The sequence below is a fragment of the Colossoma macropomum genome, unplaced genomic scaffold, assembly GCF_904425465.1.
Source record: "Colossoma macropomum unplaced genomic scaffold, Colossoma_macropomum, whole genome shotgun sequence".
NCBI lineage: Eukaryota > Metazoa > Chordata > Actinopteri > Characiformes > Serrasalmidae > Colossoma > Colossoma macropomum.
Window position 1 is genome coordinate 38088898 of NW_023494793.1, and position 19747 is coordinate 38108644.

General features: G+C 39.6%; 1 protein-coding gene across 1 annotated transcript; it reads left to right on the plus strand.

Annotated features, from left to right (window-relative positions):
- Nucleotides 1-57: 57 nt before the first annotated feature.
- Nucleotides 58-19469, plus strand: pcsk1nl (proprotein convertase subtilisin/kexin type 1 inhibitor, like). Its single transcript, XM_036579471.1, has 3 exons — nucleotides 58-223; nucleotides 13583-14091; nucleotides 16101-19469. The coding sequence occupies exons 1-3, from the start codon at nucleotides 146-148 to the stop codon at nucleotides 16486-16488; spliced, it is 975 nt and encodes a 324-aa protein (XP_036435364.1). The 5' UTR covers nucleotides 58-145; the 3' UTR covers nucleotides 16489-19469.
- The last annotated feature ends 278 nt before the right edge of the window (nucleotides 19470-19747 follow it).

Consider the following 19747-nt stretch of genomic DNA (forward strand, 5'->3'; position numbering starts at 1 on the left):
GTTTTCAGAGACAGGCTCCTCCCTTCTCCTCCTCCCTCCCTCCCTCTATTCTCTCTCTCTCTGTCTGTATCTGTGTGTGTGTGTTCAGTGGTTCAGTAGCAGTGTATCTCTCCGTGGCAGGGGCAGCTTCATTCTCTCCTGCAGGATGTCGGGCCCTCGGACCAGCTCCATACTGCTGCTGTTCACCATCGCCTCCCTGCAGAACGCTCTGCTGGAGGCTAAGGTAACACACACACACACACACACACACACACACACACACACAGTCTCTTCTTTACCACAAAAAACACACTCACACATCAGCATTGCAGTGGGTTGTTATTAAGTCAGTTACCTAGAAACAGTGAGGCCTTTCATGCGTTTCTTTATTGCTGCTTTGTAATAGTTTTGTCTTCATCTATCTATCTATCTCTGTCTGTCTGTCTGTCTGTCTGTCTGTCTATCTATCTATCTACGTGATGGCATAGAAGAACAGGTTTTGGTTCCCAAAAGAACCTTTCAATGGATGGTCTTTTAGAGAACCATTTTTGTAAATGAGATGTGTGAAGTGTAAAGAACCTTTTTAAAGTTTGAAGAACCTCAGCACAATGTGAATGTTCTTGGAAAAACCCTGAAACTTTTACAAACATGGTTCTTTACGGTACTTAAATGATTCTTCGATGGCATCAATCAAAGAACCCTTTGTGTCACCTTTTTAGAGTCTATCTATCTATCTATCTATCTATCTATCTATCAGTAAATGTAGATGTAGAGTAAAATTAAACTACAGAAAGGTGAAACTGAATCATACGCAGTCAGAAAGGCTGTGCTGTGAATAATGTCCCATTTTTTTCAGCAATGAGATTATCTAACATTTCTAATCATATTAAGTGAGTCAGACAGTCATTACTTTGCGATAAGGAAGTGAGTGAAATGCATTGCTTCAGGGTCCAGACCTCTCATTCCCCACTCCTAACTTAATAATAACTGAGTCAGTTTGCATTGACTGCTGTGGAATTACTGATTAATAAGCCAGTGGATGTAATAAGTCTGGGGACTTGAAGGGTTAATATGCTGATCAGGGTGTTGACTGAATCCTGTGTTTTATTTCACAATGTATTATTGATATTGTAGGGAGTGTAAAATAGGCAAATGCATGTAAAACATCAGTGGCTTCTGTTAAATAACGTCGCAACAAAAACCTCTTCATAACAGAATCTCTGGAGGTTAAACATTCTTAACCTTTAAGGTAACATAATGAGCTTCAGGACCATTTCTGTCCCTTCATTCATCATTAAATGTCCACACAGTGTACAATGCAGCTGTCTTTTTTCAACTGAGGTGAAGTGTTTTGATATGATGATAATCTTGAGCCTGGGCACAGTGGAAAGGACACTTCTAGGGTTTGCAGTAATAGTAGCATTAAACACTATCTGGTTGACTCCGTTCATTTGTGCTGGGCTCATATTTGATTTAGTAGTACTGCAGGCAGAGCGGATGAGTTGACCTGCATTCATTACCAGGCAACGGCACAGCGGCGGTTGACAGCGCTGCTCTGTTCCCTCATAAAATCATGATTCAATTCTAGAAGGTTCTCAGAAGTGAGCTTCTGAGAAAATAAGCTAAAATGTGAAAATAAGATAAAACATTCTCTACAGGGAACACAGTTAAATATGACTCTTTTCTGCAAATTGTAGTGCAAAATGTCAGTTTAACAGATAGGAAAAAATAAAACATTAAATATACACAAAATATTCTAACTTGGCATTTAATATTTTATTGAAATGATCTTAAATGAATTAAATAAACAGTAATTGCACAGTAAAATGTTCAGTTAACTTATTTTCATGTAGAAAATATGTAATTTGACTAGGGGCACCCAAATATGCACACACACTATATTACCTTCTAAAACTAGATCTTATTTCATGACATGCGTCTCATATATATATATACATATATATATATATATATATATATATATATATATATGTGTGTGTGTGTATACTGTACTATAGGTCAAAACTGCCCTCAAAAACTGAACCAACAGGGTTGGTTTGATAGATGGAAGATCGTCATTAATTACAGTAGCGTTCTGTTTAAGGTGTCAAAGTCCATGTATGCTGACTCTACTCTGTTTGATTGAATTGATTAATGATTCACAGGGTCTATTCCTGAAATTGTGTACCAGTTCTCCTATCAGAAGGCTTCGGGATATTTTTAGCTGTTAGATTGCTCTGAGCCGTCTCAGTGCAGGGTAAGATAAATGCAGTCTCATCGAGTTCAGCACCTGTGAGTCTGTGGGGATTTGTGTGATGATTATGCTGTTTTTCTTAGTAGCCCTGAGCAAAAACATAGATTTAGAAATGACTGCGTTCGACTTTTGGATGATTACTGTGTTGTATGTCTACTGACTGACCACAGCATATCTTTTAGGACTTAAAAAAACAGGCTAGCGAGGCTTAAAACTGAGACTGAGAGCAATGGTCTTCTTTTTATCCAGCAAATGTCTGATGAAATAATTCATTTAGGATTTCACCACAGACGATTTGCCACGTCTGTTGAATTTATTGAGGCAGAGGTCAGTCTATCATCTACTGATCCTGGGGTTCCGTGAGGTTAAGGACATCAGTGGGATGGTCCTGAGTGGTAATTTGTTGATATCAGATAACCCAAAATAATCAGCTGTGCTATCAATGCTGTGGGTTATCACACAGTTTATTTACATTAAGGTCTCAAATTAGCATGTGCATTCACCGCTCTTCCTGGTACTGATGGTCTAGTGACCTCGAATGAAAATGAAGGCAGGGAGAGAGAGATGTATAACCTGTTGTTGTCACGCATCGTTGAAACAGCACTATCAGATCTCTCCATCTCTGAAGGCTGTGTGTGTTCAGCACCGCGGACAGCGCACTGGAGAAAAGCACAGAGCAGAGCAGCAGTGAAGAGGAGACGCAATCATGAGTCGGTTGTTTTTGAAGAGAAATGAATATAATAAACACAAGGTAGCTGTTCATTTCTCTCCATAAACATCTGCCTCATGTTCTTTTCTCTCCTCAAACTGCCCCAGGTTCGTTTATCGCCATAGAAATATGCTTGATGTTCGTTTCTCTCCACAAACATCCACTCTATGTTCTTTTCTCTACATAAACATCTGTCCCATGTCCGTTTATCTCTATGAACATCTGAACTATGTTCATCACATTTGTTTCTCTACATAAACATCTGCTCTGTTTGTCTCTCTCAATAAACATCTGTTCATTATATTCATTTCTTTCCACAAACATCTGCCCGACATTAGTTACTATTCATTATGAAGAGAAACAAACATGAGGCAGATGTTTATAGAGATAAGCGAACATGGGGCAGATGTTTATGGAGATGAACGAACATGGGGCAGATGTTTATGGAGATAAGCAAACATGGAGTAGATGTTTATAGAGATAAACGAACATGGGGCAGATGTTTATAGAGATAAACGAACATGGGGCAGATGTTTATAGAGATAAGCGAACATGGGGCAGATGTTTATGGAGATGAACGAGCATGGGGCAGACGTTTGTTTAGAGAAACTAACCTAGAGCAGATTTCTATAGAGATAAGCGAACATGGGACAGATGTTTATAGAGAGAAACGAACATGATGCAGATGTTTATAGAAATAAACGAACATGGGGCAGACGTTTGTTTAGAGAAACTAACCTAGAGCACATTTCTATGGAGATAAATGAACATGGGGCAGATATTTATGGACAGAAACAAATATGGGGCAGATGTTTATGAAGAAAAACCAACATGGGCAGATGTTCATGGAGAGAAAGAAACATGGGGCAGATGTTTATGTAGAGAAATTAACATTTGGCTGATGTTTTTTAGAGAAACGAACATAGAGCAGACTTCTATGGAGACAAACATGAACATGAGGCAGATGTTTATGGAGAGAAATGAATGTGATGAACATGGGGCAGATGTTTATGGAGATAAAGGGACATTGGGCGGTTTTCAGAGATGAAATGATCGTGGACCCTGGCGTTCATGAGGAGAAATGAACGTGGAGCAGCTGATTTCAGCGAATGTGCCGAGAATACTGAACTCTGCTCCTGAGCGCAGTGAGCGGAATCAATAGGAGTGGTCGCGCGATCTAATTAGCTGAAAACACACTGAGAGCGGAGGAGGCTGCTGCCATGGCAACTGCTTTCAGCGGGCACGAGCACATTCATTTTCCTCTTGGAACAGCGCGCACACACACACACACACAACACACACACACACACACACACACACAGTGAGATATAATTTCACAGAAGTCTTCAACACTGAACTGTTGATCGCTCATTAATTTATGATTATGAATTCATCATCACTGAACACGTTATGTCTTTAAAGAGTCTGTATGTTTTTTTAATAAAGTTTTATGTAGTATGTAAATATTGCTAAATAAACTAATGACTCCTCACTACAGTCCAGATATATAAACCAATCTGCAGATTCGAATTCGCTGCTGCTGTGATGTCATAAAAATGCATATTTACACATATCCATATATTCATCCTATAGCAGTTAAGCCCCGCCCCCTCACATTGAAGTTACAAGGAGTGTTTCAGCCCGGACTGCCTTTTGAAAGAGGCACAAAACAGGGCAGCCAATCAGAACAGAGCTCATTTATGTATATCAGTCTTAAAGGCACAGTAACAAAAGCAGCCTGTTTAATTGTAAAGGATAAACTAGGTTGGAAAAAGGTCATGTAAAAACATAAGGGCTTTTAGGATTGTTATAAGTGGCCCACAGGGAAAAAATAAAATGCAGGAAAAATGTAAATTGTGGGCTCTTTAACAGCAAACAATGCAACAAAACAGGAATAATAAAGGAAAATAACACCAATTTTTGAAATTTCTGCATAATTGAATAAGATGTGAATAAAGTCATTCACAGTGGTTTGGTGTCAAATGCTCCACTTTAGAGAAACTTACCCAGTCAGAATTTTTCACAGTGATGGTGATAGGAGCTAGATGTTGAAAGTGTTTAATTCCTCGAAAGGCCGTCTCACAGAAGATGTGACGTAACCATATTGTAAAAGTCAAACTTCATACCATGGCTTTTTTTAACACATCACGCCCCTTTACCTGAAAATATGAACATACATCATCGAGAAGATAAGGAAAATTTAAATTCTTCATTTCGTCAAGCATGTAGTTGGTCGTCCATGTAGTGTCGCTCCAAAAGTGTTTTGCTGCATCTCACAGCAACGCTGCTTGTTTATTTCCGTAAGAGTTCACATGCACTGAGAAATCTGATTACTGAACTAAAATTCAGCTCTCTTTATTGGATTTCTTAATCAGGTTTCTAGAACTTACTCTGATCTAAGAAAGAGTATGCTGTTTACATGACAAATTTGAATAATCAGATAACTGCAGAAATCCGATTATGATTGCATTGCGTGTAAACACACTCATTGTTTGACATTTTTAACTATTTTGGGAAGGATTTGGCTTAAAAACATCTTTTCAAAATGCAGTCATGGTGGAGAGGAACATGCAGGACTAAATAGCATACATACAAAGCATAAAGCTAAATTACATCCAAAGAAAACATTGTTTTTAGCTTTACCACTAGATTGACTGGTCAATTTGGATGGTAAATAAAATGGCTAGATTTGTCTTGTGGACAGGTAGTCCTGATTCCTGTCGCCTCTATACAGAAATCTGAGTCACTAAGTTTCTGAACAATGAATCTTTTCAAACCACTGTGAATAACTTCAGAATCAATGACATTGATTTATGTAGAAATTGTGAAAAATCGGTGAAATTATCATTAAGTGTAGCTAAGTGGGTTAGAATTATGGACGATGCAGTCAAGCAGTACAAAGAACACCAACCAACATTTCATCTTATTTGCTTCCACCTTTTTACTACTTGAGCCCATTTTAGTCTTTTGTGGTGCTTTTTGTCCTTTCCTGTATCTTTTGTAGGGCAGAAGCCTGAAACTGATGTTCAAATGTTCCAATTATTTCATAAGCAAATAATTATACTTATTTTCTGTGATTTGTTCACATCCTTTGACTAGAAATTATTATAAACAGTGAAGAAGTGACTCAGACTAGTTGACAGAGATACAAACCTACTTTTTGTGTAGTAAGAATAGAGGTTGTTCAACGTCTACAGAGCTGCATGTTGCACTGAAAAGAGTTCATTTATTTGCTTCAGTTAAATTTCAGTTAATTTATTTGCTACCAGTGCTGAACCATGACTGATAGAGCTAGGCCTTCAGTTTGGGAAAAATCACACCTCCATGATTATACTAAATTCTGCTAGCTTCCCTGTGGGACTCTAGTGGTATTTGAGTGAAAGGCTAAAAGTAATTCACATGGATATTATTTGGTCATTCTAGATTAAACCCAAGGTTTTGAAGCTTGTTAAAGACATTTCATGTTTTATTTGAAGCTTGTAACAGGCATTAACCTATACTTCAGCATGTGTTTACATTTCTAAGGGTGTTGCAATAACAAATGTTATGCAAGTAGACAACATGAAAATGCAAAATATACAGAGACAAAATCTGTCTATCAAAATATATCCTTTGCTTCTCATAAAACAGGCACACTGTGGCATTGTGCAAGATGTGTTGTGAATGGAGAACATACAGTATGTCTATGAAAGCAAAAATCATTTGCTCCTCTCATTATGGGCAAACGGTGACATTGGGCTACTTTAAATTTTGGAGAAGTGTAAGTAGTGTGGAGTAGTGTGGCATCACTTCATTCAGAAACTGACACTTTGAGCCCAATTTAATCTGCTTCTGGAAATTCTGATCCTTTTGCCCTTCATGAAAAATTTCTAGATGCTGGGTACACAGTTCTCTTGGTTGTTGCCATGGCAGCACCAGAGACCATCGTGATTGGTTGGTGAGTTCATGTCACCAGCGAAAGAAATAAAATAAATCGGAAAATAAAGTCAGAAAAATATCTCGCACACCAAAATCACATTTGGTGTGCAAGATGTCATCAGTTATACACATGCTCAAATTAATTCATTATTGTCTGTAAATCGCACAAATAAATCTTGCTCGGTGTTGCCTTTGCAGTGATTCTTCAGTGAAGAGCTCTGGCGTAGATCTGCTGCTGCTGTTTTCCATTTCTAACAATCGACTGAAACCAGGTTAGACAGCAGCTTATATTCACAGTCAGTGATGTATCTAGAACTTCCAGAAGGCCTAGAGTGTTTTTTTCTCACAAAAATAATATATAAAATAATTTTTTCTCTGTCCCTTTGGAAAACAAAGTATGACTCGTTGATTCCACTGTTAGTTCCTAACTATATTAGTGGTTAATCTGATATGTTTGGCCGTCAGTTTGGCTTCCGAAGGACAAATCAATGGGAGAACTTGCTTGGCTGGATCTACCTAGATACCATGGAGAAAAATAACCTGACTGGACAAATTTCCTTTGGGCGTTTCAGGAATTAAATCTTTTTGTTTGTAAAATTAGAGTATTACTACCACACAAGCAGAGTTAATACAACAAGCCTGATGATTCTGTTAAATAAAAATACATTTAAATTACAGGCATTTCATAGAAACCATCAGGCCTTCTCCAAAGTTCCCCTCCTCCGACATCAACACAGTTCTGTCTTTCAGTGCACTTACTTTTGGCGACAGCTGTGTTGACATAATTTATTTTATTTACGTGCAAATGATGCGCACATTTCGGTCAATTCAGTGCCTCACTTTTTTTGCCGGAACACTCTGGAAGTGTGAAGCAGTTGGAGAGGAAAGAACGACAGGAAGTCAGCGCTTGGATCCATGACATGAACAGATGAACAGACTGAGCTCAACCTACACAGACGCAGCCTCTCACAGGCACACATATGTATGTCTCATGAGGCACGGACGTCATAATGCGCCAGAGTGACTCACCACTTTCTGACTCACGCACTGCCTCCCTCTCTTCACCTCCATACATCACTGGCAGTATTATTTATCTATTATTCATCACCTCATCACTCCATCAGCTCTAACAAACCCTCAAACCCATCACAATGTTTTCATCACACATAGACCAGTAAAGAGAGGCTGTGCTGTTCCCATAGAAACCCATTATAGTTCCAATCAGAAGTTGCAGAGCAGCAACTACAGCTGCTTCAGGCCAGGCTGATGTTAATAACCAACAGCAGAGTTTAATCTGTGCATTTTTAAAGTAACGATTGTTCTTATTTAAAGGCCTCTGTTAGTGCAGTATTCAATGCAAGGATATACAGTAACTATAACTATAACAACTAAAACTGGCTGAGTTATTCTTAAGGTATAAAAGTGTGTAATGAGAGTCTGGACCTCTCAGCAGGCCCAGTTCATTTAAAGCAGTATTTCTCAACGCTGGACATGGAGGCCCACTGTCTTGCACATTTTAGTGCTTTCTCTGCCTTAACACAGCCAGTTTAACTCAATAATGAGCTGATTAGTTGGATCAGGTGTGTAGGGAGCAGGTAAAACAGTAAAAAGTGCAGGGTAGTGGGCCTCCAGGACCAGGGTTGAGAAACAGATTTAAAGGGGTATCTTAATAAACATATACTTGGTCATACATTAAGACACTTTGTCTTTGTTTTCTCAGTAAACTCTGCCCTAGAACAGTAGTTGGTGAATGTCCACGTTGGTCAGTAAAATGGATCAGCATGTGGAACTGGAGCTCACCGTCTTTCCTATCACTGTATGAAACAAGCTCCATGCTGTCTTTATCGTTGGATTGTTGGAGGATGGAGGAGGATGGATTCCCCTTTTGAGTCTTGGTTTTCTTCCTCATGCTCTTAGGGAGATTTTCCTTGCCACTCATGAGGGCTCCAACCCGGATTGTTCTGTAAAGCTGCTTTGTGACAACACCTGTTGTAAAAAGCACTATATAAATAAACTTTGACTTGTCTTGACTTGACTATGGAAAACACTTATTGATCTGTTTTACTCCTTTCTGCAAGGCTTCAATTAGTTATTTTGCTAATGGTAAATGGATATTGATTCTGGTATTTTATTGCTAATTATCAAATGAAATATATTAATTCAAAATCTCATTCAAATTAAAATATTTTTAAAAATATTCAAATTCAAGGCTGAACTAAGGCACACTCAAAATAGGCTAACATTGCATTTTATGGCTACTGCAAAAAGGGAATTATCAGAGTAATATTTTAAGGCAGCTAAGGGGTGAAGTATATTCCTAGGGCTGTTACTTCATAAAAGCAGTAGATCAATGTGAGCATGTACCTTTTTAAAGTCTATCTATCTATCTATCATCTATCTATCTATCTATCTATCTATTACATGCAATTTAGTCCTTTTCTTTCTTTCTTTATTTAATACATAAAGTTGCATGTGTGCTGTATTTCCTCTATAGCTATTTACTGTTTCATTGTGTTTACCTTTAACATTTACTAATCTCTTTGTTTCTGATGAAAATTATTTAAGTATTATCTAAGCATTAATTCATTTTTATTCTTGCATGCAAAACAGTATGATTGAGGTGGTCGAGGAGGACGTCATTTAGGACCCCCAAAAGTTCAAAAATGATCCTGTTCTTATGTTTGCATGCCCAAAATGTCTGACACAAATACATAAAACTTTGGATTCAAACTAAAGGCAACGACAGCATAAAAATCACAATATTAAAGAAGAAAAGTGCAATAAAAGCCAAAAAATAATTTTTTGGTGCCTCAGCATTAAAAGGTTAAATAGAAACGGTACACAACCGTGGGTCAGTGAAAAATACACGGGTCAACCTTAGAATTGGACTAATCTACATTTATTGGAGATTTTTCTTTGAAAAACATCTTTAAAATAGAGCTACACTTTTCTGAACCTGCAGTGCTGTGAGTTAAATTTGAATCATTGTAATAGTGGTTATATAAACAGTGAATTCGGCTGTAATGGACACAAATTATTGCAATTATTAGCAAGGAATGCTGCACTATACTCTGCTATATTGTAGTAAGAAACTATGAAATATTGCTGTCAACTATTAAACAGTCTATAGTATTGGCTACACTCTGCAGTGGGATTTTAATGATCTTTTAAGGTGAAGAAATGAGCACGAACTGCCTCATTAGCTGACAGATGGTGATTGTTTTGCGCGCAGCAGTAAAGAGGGCACGATGCCTACTTGCTAAAGGCTAAAGGACCATTATGGCTGTCTCAGCATTGTATAGGTCACATGATCTCCTGAGGCTCCAGTTCCCTTCCTCCTGCAGCCGCTCTGTGAAAAATGAAACAAATGGGACAGTTCTCAGAGTGACTCAGCGGATTAGCCACGCTGACTCTGGAATGTGATGTGTGACACAGGACCTGCAACTGTAATCATTTTTTGGCTTAAGCTGCAATATTGGATTGAGCTGAAGGCTGCAGGGTTGATTTATACGCAGAGGTGCAGGGTGGGTAAACGGGGGGCTGTCACAATCTGCTTACTCTGCAGACTCCAATCATTTCAGCTTTAGGAGACTCTCTCTCTCTCTCTCTCTTTCATTGCCTTTCTCTATCTCCTTCTCTCTTCACTGCCTTCCACTCTCTTTTGCTGTGTCTCTCAGTCTCTCTCACTCTTTCTCATTCTGTCTCTCAATGTCTGTCTGTCTGTTTCTCTCTTTAGCTTTCCTTCTGCATCTCTCTCTCTCTCTCCGTATCCTTCTCTATTTTACTTTCTCTCTCTGTCACTTGTTCATTCTTTTTACTTTCTCTCTCTCGGTCCCTATCCTTCTCTTTGTCTATAAATCTTCCACTCTCTTTCGCTGTCTCTTTGTCTCTCTCTCTCACTCTATCTTTCTCTCTTTCTCTTAATGTCTCTCTGTCTGTTTCTCTCTCTTTTGCTCTCCTTCAGTTTCGCTCTCTCACTATCCTTCTCTCTTTTACTCTTTCTCTGTCACTTGTTCATTCTTTTTCACTTTCTCTCTCTCTCGCTCCCTGTCGTTCTCTGTCTATAAATCTTTTTTCACTCTTTCCCTTTTCATCTCTCCATCATCCCATCTCTTTCACTCTGTCTATCTCTCTTTTATTCTTTCTCTGTCTTTCTTTCACTATCTTTCTATGTCTCTTTTCATTCTCTCTCTCTCTCTCTCTCTCTCTATCTATCTATCTATCTATCTTTCATGCTAATGGCTAATATAGGCCTCATGTTACCTCTCTTCTTCTCCCTCCCTTTCTTCTCAGCCATCCTCAGTGCTCTCCCTTAAACAGTCTGCTGTGTGTGCCTCGTTCCTTGTCTTTACCTTTATATGTGATTAAACCAGAACGCAGGTAAAGATTATGTTCAACATTCAGCTACAATGTACATACATACAGTTACGTACAGTTACTGCAACCAGTGCTCTGTATGTACAATACACAGCAGCTCAGCACACAGTGTAGCACTCATCTGGTAAGAGAGTCTCATTTCACTTGCCTACATACTAGAAATCCACACAGGCATCAACAACATTGTAGACAAGGTGAAACAGAGACGTTGGAGATGGTTGGGCAACGTCCTATGGATGAGCAAGACCAGGCACCCACATGCTGCACTCAGATGGGAACCACCAGGGAAGAGGAAGAGAGGCAGGCCACTGGGCACATGGTGGAGAACAGTGGAAAAAGAGATGGCAGTGGAAGGCAAGACCTGGGAGGAGATCCACCGGCTCGCTGAAGACCACGATGGCTGGAGAAGATATATTGGTGCCTTATGCTCCAACTAACTAACATACCAGAAATCTTGCTTTATATTATTTAACATATTACAGTATGATGCTTTCTGCTCTGCAGTGATAACCTTTCACTTTAAAATGACATTTTTGATCTTGTACGCTATGCAGTGGGTGTGGTGCATGGCTTGGTGCCCAGTCAGTGTTCCATTACCCAGCGTGCTGCCTCCAGTCCAGCCACAGCGTTGTGTTACAGCAGACTTTGACCTTGACGTTAATAGCTTTGACGGCTTCACTGTTCCTGATGGAAAGATTTTGCTTTCACTGTTGTTGTTGCTGCTGTTTCCTTACTCCAGACATTTCCTCTTCATCCTTCTCTACTTTTGCCTTTTGTGAGACATTATTATTAGTAGTACTGTTTCTGCTAGTAACTTCCCCATCTTTCTCATAGTCAGACCACCCTTCATTTATTTAATTACGGTTAAAACAGCCGAGAAAAAAAAGCAGAAAACAGAAGCCTTGAATACAAATATAATAGCAAAATTTTCCGCATTTATTTTGTCCACTCTTTGCATTAATTGCAGCTTTCATTCTTTTCGGGAGACTCGTTTTCAGTTTCTCAAAGAAATTTGCAAAAATATTTTTCATACCTCCAAAGTTCAGTCTTAGAAGTTGTTTGAATTTTCTGCTTCTCACAATCCAAGTAATCTCAAACACATTCAGTGATGTTGAGGTCTGGACTCTGGAGTGGTCAGTCCATTGTTCAGCTTCTTTGTTTGATGTGTCCATCTCCTTTTCTCAGTGAGGTTCTTCTTGACAGCTACACATCCTTTCAGACCCATAGTGCTGAGTCGTCTTCTCACAGTGGAAGATGAAAAGAAATGGACCGGCCTTTGCACCCATGTTTAGCCTCCATATGAGTTCTTTGGGGTTCACCTTTGGCTTCCCAACAAGCGTGGCTCAACCTGACCCAGGCCGACACCACCTCTTTTATCTCTCTTCTTAGTAATGCAGACAAAAGGGCCCAGAATGCATCAAGAAGAGTTCAGTAGAATATTAGACTTTTTGAGTATTCATTCACTGAAAGACTCCTCATTTAGTTCATAAAGCAGTTTTGCAAATACATTAGGCCTGTGTTTCAATCCAGTTTGCTCTCACATTAGGTACAAACACCATGAGAAAATGGTACATCACTCTTTAACCCATTAAATGGCCAAGGAGCCCTAAGTGGGCCCTAAGTTTTATTACACCCTTCTATAAGAATAGTTCAGCCAGTTTTGCACTGTAGTTGCACTGAAGTGCCTGCAGTTACTAAAAAATAAGCCTTAGTATGTAATAATGCTGGGATTTAAGGGATTAAAAGCTGAAAGTGTGCAGGTACATGCTTAGTCTTGAAGTGGAATAAAGTGAGAGGAGGATTTCACACAGATCAGGTCACTCTCCAGTATTATCCTTGTCATATTATGAACTTTTTTTTACAGTTTGATATATGTAAATGTTGTTAACATATTTCATTACATACCATTCACCATTCTCAGTACATACAGTCCATATTTAGAAGCTAAGCTGGTAAAACAGCCCATTTTGTGATGTCCTAACCATGATCAAATTACCATATATCCATCCATTCAGCCTACAGCAGTTTAGCCCTGTCCATTCCCATTAAAGTGCTGTGGGGTGTTGCTACTGCAACACATCTGAGGAAAGTCTGAAGTTTACTTGAGCGTAACATATTTTTCTGTAGATTCCAGCTTAGACTACTTCTAGGGGACAACACCAAGGCAGCCAATCAGAACAGAGGTCATTTACACATGTCAGTGTTAAAGGCACAGTAACAAAGAAATCTTAATTCTAAAGGATAAAGAGATCATGTCATGTAAATATAAATTAGGACACAAAACCACAAAAATGTTGCAAATTAACCTCTCTCTCTCTCTCTCTCTCTCTCTCTCTCTCTCTCAGCCTCTCCCTGCCATGCATGGGGGCGGAGCTGTGCGCCTTCGTCGTGACCTGCGTGACTCGCTGCCTTACGAAGCCCAGATGATGTCCTATCCCACTGCTGACTTCAAGGGGCGGGGCAATGAGCTGTACTACCAGCCAGAGGCGGTGAGGGCACAGGGGCTGGGCCAGGCCCTCCAACGGCTGATGGAGAACGACCAGCGGCGGGAGCAGGAGGCGGCGTATCTGGCAGGTCTGCTGCGCCTCCTGAGCGAGGCGGAGAATAATGGCCAAGGGAAACAGGAGCAAGAGGAGGAGGAAGAAGAAGGAGACTTCCAAGGGCCGTACCCTCCAGACTACGATGAGACGGAGCAGACAGTCAGCATGGCTAAGCCACAGGCCCTGCTGGACCCACAGCTGGCCGAGGCTCTGCTCAACCGCTACAGGCAGGAGAGGCTGATTCAGTCTGGGCTTAACCCAACTCCCAACCGCCTCCCAGACAGAGAGCAGGAGAGGGACCAGGAGGTGCTTCGGTGAGGAGACACATCATCAAATGTCTGAGTTTAGTTAAACAGTGTCAGACACCACATAAGCAACTTTATATGGGGTTACTGAAGGTTTAAGGCAAGTGTGTGATGATGCAGTTTGCACAGAGCAACACTAAATAAGCACACACCAAACATGCCTTGGCTGATTGACTACATTTGGGGTTTTGGGGTTTGAGCTTTTGGCCAAATCATTGCTTTAAACTTCTTTTAGGTTTAGTAGTTCTTTTGGACCATGAATATGATGTAATACAATATATACACTGTACTGTACAGCACAGTACTGTGCAGAATTCAATTTCCAGTACACGTACAAGTCATTCACTTTTTAACGTCAAGAATAAAAGCAGAAAACATGTTTTTAACAGGATATTACACACTAGCCTCAAAAACATAATAAAATATAAAATCCATTCTTTTCAGGAGACTTGCTTTCAAAACAGTGATATTAGGAATCTTCCAAAGTTCAGTCTTAGAAGTTGGTTGCATTTTCTGTTTCTCACAATCCAAGTGATCCCAAACATTCAGTGATGTTGAGGTCTGAATTCTGGAGTGATCTGCAAATTATGTTCTTTTTTGTCTATGTCCTGTACTCAGTAAGAGTTTCCTGACACCTACACATCCTTTCAAACACAAAGCTTTGAAACACCTGTGGATTTTATCAGATCTGAAGCAGCTTCATTTTCTCCTCTCTCTCAAAGATGAAAGCGAGTGCTGTGAGTGCTGTTTATCTGATGGAGTCAGTTTTGGTGGTCAACCAGGCCTTGAGGCCTTTTCTATATATCTTTTAATCATTTTTGAACTCCACACTCAAAAACATAGAACTAAGTTGGTATTAATTGAATTTACATGTTTATAAAATGTATAAAAGAACATGAATACCCCAAACGCTGAATCAGCCAAAATCAACCAAGTCAAATAAGAGAATGAACAGTATTTTTCCAACCTCACAGATTTCCACCTGGTATCATGAGACACATACCCAAATAAATAGGACTTTTTTGTTGATTTCTTGAATTCAAAGATTTTATTGGCTCCATATTGGGTGTGTATTTCCTCTTGTTTTACTTACCATCTCTATGTTGTCTGCCCTACTTTGCTTTCTTACCTCATTCTATATTTAATTCCCTCATATCCATATTTACATTCTACATTGAAGTTAATTGCCAAGCTTTGTTCTTGTTGGTGTTCCCACATTCTCTGTTGTTGACTGTGGTTCTAAAATAACTGGGCGTTGCAATCACCACTTTTAAGCCAACTAGTGAAATAAGTTAATCCAGCATAAGTTAACCCCCTAACAAGCTATGGGTTTTATTACACACTTCTATAACCTAAGAATAGCTCCATTAGTTTGCATTGAAGTCCCTGTACTTACTAAATAATAAGCATTATATTAACCTGGATTGTTAAGGTGTTAAATTAATACGAGTAAAGTTGGAGTTGGAAACATGAAAGCAGATGAAGTTTAGACAATTTGACCCCTTAGAAGTCCAGGCTTATTACATACTCAGGTTTATTATTCAGTAACTACATGGACTACCATGCAAACAGGAGTTATCCTTAGGTTATAGAAGTGTGTAGTAAAACTTTGGACATGCTGGTGGCCATTTAAGGGGTTAAGTAAATTATCTCGGACCAAAAAATGACCTTATTTTGAAAGAGAGACATTAATTTGTGTGTTGATACTTTCCACAATTCAGTTAAGCTCAGATAAAGAATAATTTGTTTGCAGCGCAGGTTTTGGAAACTCCTGTTTTTTTTTTATATTTGCAAGTGGATTATTTTATATCTAATCTACTCAGAAGTATCTACTGAAAAATCAATAACTTGTCTTTAATTGAAAATCAAACAAAGGGTGATTTTCACAGCACTGTATATTAATTCACACTGACATTAACTCTGACCTTGAAACTGACAGCCATTGTTATAAAAATGAGTTGTAGGCTTATTAGTTGGAGAATGGAAGACCTCATGTGTGTTTCTGATGCTTCACTCAGGTACCTGGTTGAGAAAATCCTCTCCAGTCTGGCTCCAGGGAACCAGCCGAGCCCCTCCAACCGCCGAGCCAAACGGGACGTGAGTGCGGTGGCCAGCGTTGGACGGGGAGGGGCTTCCCTGAGACGATCCAGACGCTCTGTGGACTCCGTCCCCATCCCCTCGCCCAGCGCCGAGGCCTCACTGCTGCGGGTGAAGAGGCTGGGTGACGAAGAGGATGATGAAGGTTTTGCTGCCCAGAACAACAGATCACCCCACGCCGGCCTGCAGAGGATGAAGCGCATCGACACAGACATGCCGCCCCCTCCGAAACACAGCCGCAAACGCCGGGCGGTGACCTACGACCCCAGTGTCATCGCTCAGCACATCCTACAGTACCTACCAGCATAGAGAGAGAGAGAGGAAGAAAAAGAGAGAGAGAAAGAGAAGCAGAGAAAATCAGCCGATTATGATTATGATTGCAGGATTTCACATGCTGACATATATGCGACAACTCACTGTCAACTGCCTATGTCCAGCAATGTATCTGCTTCAGCGCTATAATAAATCATAAACACATTTACTTATCAGTGCTTCATGCTACATGTAAGCAGAATGGGATTTTTATGAGTTTGTATTAGATGTTTCAGAAGTGTTTAAGATTTGGTTAACAACATTGGTTCCCTTCTGCCAAATCTTGACCTTTAAGACCAAATTTCTTAAGCAGAGTTTCTAGACATGCACTAGAAGCGCATGACGTAAACATTTAACATTGATTGTCTCTTGAAACTTTAGCTACAACTAAGAAATTCACCACTGTCTTGTCTTTGAGGAGTACCCTTAGGGCATCGAGCCTTTTATCCGTTCTAAATGATGCAGTATTTTGTAGCTAGAAGTTAATTATACTGAAGAAAACCATCAAAATAGGTCCTATCCTGAATCCCTACAACCCAATGCTTGAGCCAAAGTTAAAAACCAAAGTAGGTTTAGAAATAAGGATAATTTCGTCCAAAAAAATACTGCGTAATTGCATGAGTGCGTTTGTTTGTGTTGCATTGCTTTTGTGTCCTCTGTCCACCACATTTCACCATATAAGGCGCTAAAATGCAATTTCTTCCCAGACAAGCAGAGCTTACAGTCTCTTATCGATTGCTCTCTCTGGCACACAAAGGTCCAGCCACCAAGCACATTAATCCACCAAGTGTTACTGTTGCTGGCGCCGACACTCTGTTCTCTCCATGTCCTTAGAGTCCTCCTGTTATTACACAGCAGCAAATGGTTCACAGTGGTATTTCACAAAGGTTTGGCTGGTTAACTTAACCCAAAAGTCAAGATTTCATGCTGAAAAAAACAACACACACCAGCATGAATTCCATACTGGTCTGAGCTGGTTTATGCTGGCTTATCCAAAACACAGCATATTCTGGTTTTGCTGGTGACCAGCCATGCTGACCTATGCTGGTTTTCCTAGCAGGTTTGCTCAATAGGAGAACAGATAATGAACTTTCCTGATGGGCCTTTTTCACTTTTGGCTTAAATTATCTAGCTGAAAGATTTGAAATATCTCCCTAGCAGCAGTAGCAGGCCAACCATTACATATCGAAACAGATTTGTGCTTAAAATACTCAAATTAGTAACATTTTGACTATGAATTCTAATTTGGCTGCTTAGGGAAAGCTAACAAACACCAGTTAACATGTAGCATAGCGCCTGCTAGCTTTTATTGACATAGTTAGCATTTTTGGAGGGACTTTTCTTAAAAACCACACGTAAGGCAGGTGCGATATTCCACTAAAACCTCTTTATTGGCCACAGGGTGACATTTTTGGCACATACATATGATCACATTTGAGTGACGAACACAAAACACCACAGAGTTCACATGCGAAGATGTCTGGTTCTGTCTGATTTAAGCCGTAAGAAGTTTTTTGGGCGTTTGTGCAGTTTGGTAAGCTATAGATGATGACACGGTACAGAATCACACACTGAGATGAGCAAAAATGTAACGAAGAATACTGTCCACTACATTAAACAATGTGATAATAAAGTAATGTATATGAAGTCATTCACAAGCAGCACCAGTGAGTCACAGATTTGCTCTTTCTCACAAAATAAGCTTCTTGAGGTTTAGGCCATGAGCAGTGCTGAGGGCGAAATTATTTTTTCCCACATCTGTTCAGACAAATTCCACCTCCTGCGTTAGGATTGGCTTGTAGTATCTTGCCATTTGTGCTAGCATGGGCTAGCAGGCGAGAAACTAATAACCAAATCAAGCGTAGAGGGCAAATTTCAGTCGTGCAGATCAATCCCCAGGCTGGGCAAGGCCTCAGCTTGGGTGGAAGTTATCCAGCTAGCTAGGGAGTTACCTAAGTTAGCTAGCTAGCTAAAGTGCTGGAGGTAATTCACATCAGGTGCAAAAGTTTGCACAAATGAACTGTAATAATCAAATTAAATAATTATAATTAAATAAAGTTGGAGATCACTTTTTCAGTGTTTCTTAGCTAGCTAAACTCGCTAACTTGGTTGAGAGTGTAGCCAAACCTAACCTAAACACTTACAATTTGAATGAACAATTTACATTGGCTAATGTGGTTGAAAAAGTAACTAATCCCATCTTAAACTGTTTTACCTAATGTGCCTCCTTACCAATACTTTAGCTAGATACTAGCTGGCTAATATTTGCCCAAGTGGGCAACTTCCGACCAAGGTTTTGCCCAGTCTGAGGCTTGGTCTAAGGGGCTTCAGCTAAAAACAACTGGACTGAATACAGGCTGGAATAAAATAGCATAATCCATTTCACTAACAGGCCTTGTTAGGAAAACCTAACCCTAACGCAATTTTCTGCTAACAGGTGCAGTAAAATCAGTTACTCAAACATATATCAGTCAATTTGACATATATACTATATTGCCTTGTTTAATGTAGTGGAGAATATTCTTCATAACACTGGTCCTCGCCTCAATGTGGGTGGTTGTAGAATCTATAACTAACCACACGCCAACTTAATCTTAGCACAGAACAAGAAAACAATAATCCAAGTGAGGTCTCTGCTCTCTCTTTCTCTGAGCTCCCATTACTGTTTCTAAAAAACTAAATTCTTGACTAAACTCTGTGTGGGAAAGTCGCTGTTGTTCTCCCCTCCCTTGCTTTCGCCACTGGCTTTAGTGCCTGATGTGCCAACCAAACTTAACGCTGGCTGCGTTTTACACGGCACCTTTCAAATCCCTCTCTGATTTACTGTACAGCAGAGTTTGTGCAAGAAAAACTGCCTTTTACACTATATTATAGCTTTATGTTTCCATTGCTGTGCGGCCATGAAATCTTGTATCAAAAAATGCACAGATTTTATTGTAAAATCAGTTTAAGTTAAATAAATTGTATGTGAACAACCATTTTTTCTGGCTTGTTTGTGTGGTTTTGTAGTACAATGGCACTGTCTTTAAAGCTAGCATTTGCTCATTAGCTGACTTTACACTGAAAAAATACATAATTTTGTCTAATTTCTGCATAATAAACCAACCATTACTTACTATAAACACATATAAACCCTCCCAAATAAAAACATTCCAGAATTACAACAGGGTTATTTGGCATTTCTTTCATTTTAGTTCAGTCGTCACACTGTGTATGCTACATACAGCTTCTAAAAATCTGACTCAGTGCTATTCAG